Source organism: Protopterus annectens, chromosome 2.part1 (genome assembly GCF_019279795.1).
Source record: "Protopterus annectens isolate FY-2018-M chromosome 2.part1, PAN1.0, whole genome shotgun sequence".
Lineage (NCBI taxonomy): Eukaryota > Metazoa > Chordata > Ceratodontiformes > Protopteridae > Protopterus > Protopterus annectens.
In genome coordinates this window covers 1,885,946,231-1,885,952,479 of record NC_056729.1, presented here as the reverse complement: position 1 = coordinate 1,885,952,479, position 6,249 = coordinate 1,885,946,231, and the positions used below count along the sequence as shown (strand labels likewise).

Genomic DNA, 6,249 nt, shown 5'->3' with positions numbered 1-6,249 from the left:
GCTGGACTGTACATAGGTTTGCAAATCTTGTTACTAATACAAAAAATGGTGAAAGCAATTTGCAAGTCCTGCTAGTCCAACAGAAAGTAAACAGTTTATGGTGAGGGGTTGCAATAGCTTCCCATGCTCCCACTCTTCATCCCACCAACATTAAAATAATCACACCTTAATTAATATTAAAGTGATGTGTGGGAGAAAGCATTCATCAAGATTTCCTGGCTGGCATTCTTTCCTGCATTTTCTATTTTAAGATTTCATATACCATGTTTTTGTAATGCTCGTGACTTTTTTTTCTGACATCCATTATTAAAGGTAGAATTCACTGACACCTTCCAGAGTACACAAAGCTGTGCAAACTGCTTTGAGTAGTAAGCAAGACTATCCTGATTCATAGCCCCCTCACTGTTTATTAGTAAGGCTGTGCTCTACTGAACAGAAGCGGGTATAGTGCTTTATTAAAATGCTGTAGACAGGGATTGCAGTGCTAATGAGATACCCATTTGCATTCCTGTGCACTGATCTAGAGGGTAAACTGCATACCATGATGACTCATAGATATTGTACTAGACAATTTGCATGCACAACAGTGCACAAAATGCACAACAGTGCACGCTAATTTAGTAGTTTGCACCACTGCATTTGAGAGGGGGAGAATCATTGCAGAGTGAAGCAAAATAAAAACCCAGCATTGCACTGAGCTTATCTCTAATGGAATCTCCCACTTAAACAGTAAAAAGCTAATATCCTTACAGGTAAATTCATATCCAGCTTCTCCTCTCTGTCACAACCAAACTTCCCAACACAAAGTATCCAGTCAAACCCACCTTTGGTAATTAACTCTTAACTCATACTAAAAGCACTCTCCAGGACCTAAAACACAAGCTCTGTGGATTCATTTAACATACCACGTTGTTTCCTAGTCATAATGAAACATCTATTTTCAGACCTCCTTCTTGAACTAATCAAACAAATTCTCTGCACTTGGAATGTACCAGAAGCATGGAGAACAGTGGTAGTAGCTTCTCTATGAAAAGGAAGTCGACTGTGGACCTCGGCAACTATAGACCTATCAGCATTTCAACTAAATTTGCATGGCAATGAAATGCACCATCAAAGACCTCATAAACAGAGACATAGGGAACCTCCAGTCCCTAGACCCTTTGGTTTTGCAAATGCAGGCCATGTCTATTCAATCTAGTGAAGAACTTTGAAAGAAATAACAGAAGCGTTAAATGAGGGGGAAACTCCATGCACACAGCTTACCTCGATTTAGCTAAGGGTTTTGACACTATAACTCACTTTGGCAACATTGACAAACTGGTTAAAATCAGTATAAATCTCTGTAACCTGCTGCATTGCAAGCTGGTTCACTGAAACAGATAATGCCACTCTATTTTCCAAAAGACTTGTCACCAATGTGTGCCCAGGGCTCTGTTTTGGGGCCACTTCTATTTGGCATCTACGTCTCTGATGTTAAATTTGACAGGAAAAGACCTTGGATGACCCAGTCTGCAGACGGTTGCGAGCCTGGAGCCTTCATTGACTAAACCAAAGATACTTGGATCCTCCAAGATGGCCCAGTTTGGACACAATCTAAAGCTAAATGCCAAAAAATGTAGTATTTCTACAGTTTGAGAAACAGACACTCTTACATATCTACTGCAGGAATGACATCCCCTTAAAAAAGACACTGTCTTTATAGACCTAGGCATCTTCCTGCATTTCAAAATGTCCTTTCACTACCATACACTTCCTTGGTAGCATGTTGTATGATCAAATGCAATTTTGGTGAGCACAAAAAACAGCTAAAGCTGTTCGCTGAAATTATGTACAATGTCAGTGGAGTTTGTTTCTTTCTCCACTGTTGTGTGATCTTGCAGTTGATATATATATATATATATATATATATATATATATATATATATATATATATATATATATATATATAAGTACAGGGGGTATGAGTGGTGTCCATCCACATGGGGGGTGCAGGGGGGCTTGATCACTATCAAAAAAATTTGCTGAGTTGTTCGTTGAAGGTGGTTTTGAAAAACGTTTTTTGGGGTTTGTTTCCTGCTCGTCAAAATTACCTTCAATGAGTCAACGTGAATCCGCATCCTCTATCATTAGGAAAGCCTTCTCTCTTGCACAACTGATTATTAAGGATATTACATCTCAGTCAAAAGAGGTCATCATTGCCCTTTACTCATCCCCATTAGGCCCACACTAGAATGCAATACATCACAGAGTTTCTTTATTTAAAAAAAAAAGTCTCAAATATGAACTCCCCAAATCACCAATATAATCTGAAAGCTCTCAACCTCATTGTCTCCTACATTCTTACTAGGTGATCTATGTGTGGCCTACAAAGCTGCAAATTACCAAATCCTGTTTGATCTACTCAAACACCTCTAGGTGTCACTTAAGTAGCAATGCAGGTGTAGCACCTAGTGTTACCTCTAGGTGTCACTCAAGTAGCAATGCAGGTGTAGCACCTAGTATTACCTCTAGTTGTCACTTATGTAGCAATGCAGGTGTAGCACCTAGTGTTACCTCTAGTTGTCACTTACGTAGCAATGCAGGTGTAGCACCTAGTGTTACCTCTAGGTGTCACTCAAGTAGCAATGCAGGTGTAGCACCTAGTGTTACCTCTAGATGTCACTTAAGTAGCAATGCAGGTGTAGAACCTAGTGTTACCTATAGGTGTCACTTAAGTAGCAATGCAGGTGTAGCACCTAGTGTTACCTCTAGATGTCAATTAAGTAGCAATGCAGGTGTAGCACCTAGTGTTACCTCTAGTTGTCACTTAAGTAGCAATGCAGGTGTAGCACCTATTGTTACCTCTAGATGTCACTTAAGTAGCAATGCAGGTGTAGCACCTAGTGTTACCTCTAGATGTCACTTAAGTAGCAATGCAGGTGTAGAACCTAGTGTTACCTATAGGTGTCACTTAAGTAGCAATGCAGGTGTAGCACCTAGTGTTACCTCTAGATGTCAATTAAGTAGCAATGCAGGTGTAGCACCTAGTGTTACCTCTAGTTGTCACTTAAGTAGCAATGCAGGTGTAGCACCTATTGTTACCTCTAGATGTCACTTAAGTAGCAATGCAGGTGTAGCACCTAGTGTTACCTCTAGATGTCACTTAAGTAGCAATGCAGGTTTAGCACCTAGTGTTACCTCTAGGTGTCACTTAAGTAGCAATGCAGGTGTAGCACCTAGTGTTACCTCTAGGTGTCACTTAAGTAGCAATGCAGGTGTAGCACCCAGTGTTACCTCTAAGTGTCACTTAAGTAGCAATGCAGGTGTAGCACCTAGTGTTACCTCTAGTTGTCACTTGCATAGCAATGCAAAACTGGTAGCAACACAAATACAAGATCATGAACCTAAGTCTATACTGAAGCACAAACAGGAGCTGCTCGCAGGACAGGTATCTCTCCTAAAGAATTTCCTATGGGTGTAACGAAATCCCACTTTCTGTAATGCAGACTATGTCCCTCACTATCTTCAAATCTAAATGAAATGAATAGATGGGAGGCCACACATTTTCTGCAGTCCTAGCCTCCTCATTGCTTATATGGAGTGGGGGGTAAATATTTGGGTGTACCAGTGGGACTGTGGTTCCTAGGCATCAAAATATTTACCCTTTCGATTACCTAGAAAAAAAACAATGATATTTTCTAGGCAGATAGATCGATAGATACAATAATGGCATAAGGGAGAGGTTCTTAATGACGTATTCAATGCCCCTCTTCAGCATCCCCATTCTGTCCCTTGCCAGTTTTCTGCACTTTTGTATGGGTTCCTTAGTAATGGAAGACGTACATAGATACCAGAAAAAGATAAATACAGAAAGTATGAGATTCCTGGTAACCTCTGCACTACGATATCGATCAACATAAGGTGTTATTATGAGGTGTAAGTATGTACACCTTCATTCAATAACCTTACCCAAAAGATTCCAGTTTCTGAAAACTACCCCCCCCGGATTATTTATTTGTGTTTAAACTAGTATTTGAAGTGAAGGTTTATGCCTTTAATCACTTCTGATCCATGAAACAATCCAGTTGTTAAACAGATTATGACATTTCCAGTTAAGACTGTGCAATATATACTGATTAAAAGAGAAAAGTCCCATTAATACTGATGGCCTGTATACTTTGTGTGACCCACCCTGCTATGCATAAAACCTTTAGCAACCTGCAAAGTAAACTGTGGCTCAGTGTTAAAAAACAACAGAGTTTGTGACACTACATATTGGGTTTTGATTATCCATTCAAGGTACTTCAAGTCACCTGCATGTGATGCAGTAGTTCTAATACATGCACATTCGGGATATGTCCACTAATGTCAGTTGTTAGTGCAAGGCATGCTGTCCTTGTCATCCCCTGCAGTTATGTGTCCATTTGACTTGCACTGTATATCACTGAATAGTTTGTGCAATTCAAGTCAGAGAAGTAGTAGAAAGGACAGTTACGGATGCTAAATCCAGTTCTAGCGAGCTTCATTTCAGATCCATGGCGGGTTTCCAAACCGCAAGTGACCCAAAACAAGTTTACTGAAAATATAATTTCAGGCATGTTTTGTGACACACTGGAGGAGGAACTAGTAGCCAGACATGCAAATCCTTAAATCCTTCCCCTCATAGGTAAAGGACACATGAAACATCTGTCTGAAAGCAGTTTCTCTGAGTGCTGGCAGTGCAAAACTACTTCACGAAAAAGAACTTTCAGCAAACTATGAATTTGCACTTTTCCCAACTATTGTGCAACTGTATACTTATCACAAATAAGTCTGTAGCAGAGGTCTCCTCCACATGGTTTCAGTTCACTGAAAATGGTTTTCAGAATAACTGCTTTGCACTATCTGTCAGAGTAGTGGGATTTGAACCTAGTGTTTAGTCACATTTCAAGTTTTTTTCATAGATACTTCTAGGCTTAAGGACACAGAAATAGTTTCCTTTAAATGTAAGCAGACTATAAAAATAATTTCCATTTTAATTCTGCAGCCTAGTTGTTATGCGGCAATGAAGCAGACAGTATATGTTGCAAGCAGAGAAACAGGATGCGGTCCTTGTGTCATGCAATCCTTACTGCTGAAGGAAACTGCAAATAATCAGAGTTTGCTTCACAATACAGCTGTCAGAGTTCAACAGTTGCGTGTATTGATATGGCATTTCCTTACAGAGAGTTATTCACCTTAATGAATAATTTTATAATTATTCTTTGTTGACCAGATTGGTCTCACGAGCCCCTTTTCAAGGGAGACTACAGATAGTATTATACTACTAGGGGAAATTTGGCCAGGGCATTGATGAACTTGCCCTAATCTTTTTTATAGGTGCTGTGGGATCTTTTACATCCACCTGAACTACCACCAACTCACACAGATGGGGCCTCAGTTTAGCATCTCATCCAAATGATGGCAAATCCAGGAGTGCAGCACCCCCCCTTATACTGCACTGCAGTGTCAGCTATTGACCTATCTCGTGCAGGAATAGAACCCACAGCCTTCTGTACCAAAGGCAAGTCTGCTCCCTGTTATGCCACTGTCACTGACTGATTAGAAGTAGTTGATCCTCAGTTGGCCAGTGAGTAAATGGTGAACACTTTCAACATAAGAAGTGAAAATCAGTACAAAAGGAGGGTATAGGTGCAACACCCCCTCAAATCTAGAAACTCTCAGATAGCCCTACCTGACAACAAGAATTGCCAAAGATTGGGTCCCAGTCATGTACATTTTATAGAAAAGACTTGACAGATGTAACAGAAGTGATTTAGTGATCAGGCTTTTTTTGATCCTCTGCTGGGCCTCCCGATGGTTCCAGTACCCTCACCCAGTTACGTCATTCATTCCACTGGGGTCAGAGACAGGCATACATGGGGTCAGAGGCAGGCATACCTGGCTAGACCAGATTTCTATGACTCACTCATTCCTGCCAAGAGTACCTAATAAACGCATCTGTTTATCTGACAGTGAGAGTTGGGTGGCAAGGAGCAGATCAGCTTTCGGGACTGACAGAGTGGCCCACCCAACAGCAGCTCACCTCAGCTATAGTCAGCCTGATGTGGTAAGCCTTCCTTCACCAGCTGACTTTCCTAGCCAGTGCCAGGGTTAATGTGTGTTTGTACTCTGCAGGTGTAACACCTAGTGTTACCTCTAGTTGTCACTTAAGTAGCAATGCAGGTGTGGCACCTAGTGTTACTTCTAGGTGTCACTTAAGTAGCAATGCAGGTGTAGCACCTAGTGTTA

The 6,249-nt window shown here is 40.9% G+C and overlaps 1 protein-coding gene across 1 annotated transcript; it reads left to right on the top strand.

The window, feature by feature from the left end:
- Positions 1 to 1,572: 1,572 nt before the first annotated feature.
- Positions 1,573 to 5,402, top strand: LOC122795059 (mucin-5AC-like). The gene is made up of 3 exons (XM_044063635.1): positions 1,573 to 1,629; positions 2,348 to 2,438; positions 2,583 to 5,402. The coding sequence occupies exons 1-3, from the start codon at positions 1,573 to 1,575 to the stop codon at positions 3,458 to 3,460; spliced, it is 1,026 nt and encodes a 341-aa protein (XP_043919570.1). The 3' UTR covers positions 3,461 to 5,402.
- The last annotated feature ends 847 nt before the right edge of the window (positions 5,403 to 6,249 follow it).

Excerpts from the sequence above, each read along its gene's own strand:
- LOC122795059 (XM_044063635.1), top strand. The coding sequence starts at position 1,573 with ATGGCCCAGTTTGGACACAATCTAAAGCTAAATGCCAAAAAATGTAGT. Across the intron at positions 1,630-2,347 it reads AAAAATGTAGTATTTCTACA|GTGATCTATGTGTGGCCTAC; the intron begins GTTTGAGAAACA and ends CATTCTTACTAG. Across the intron at positions 2,439-2,582 it reads TCACTTAAGTAGCAATGCAG|GTGTAGCACCTAGTGTTACC; the intron begins GTGTAGCACCTA and ends GTAGCAATGCAG.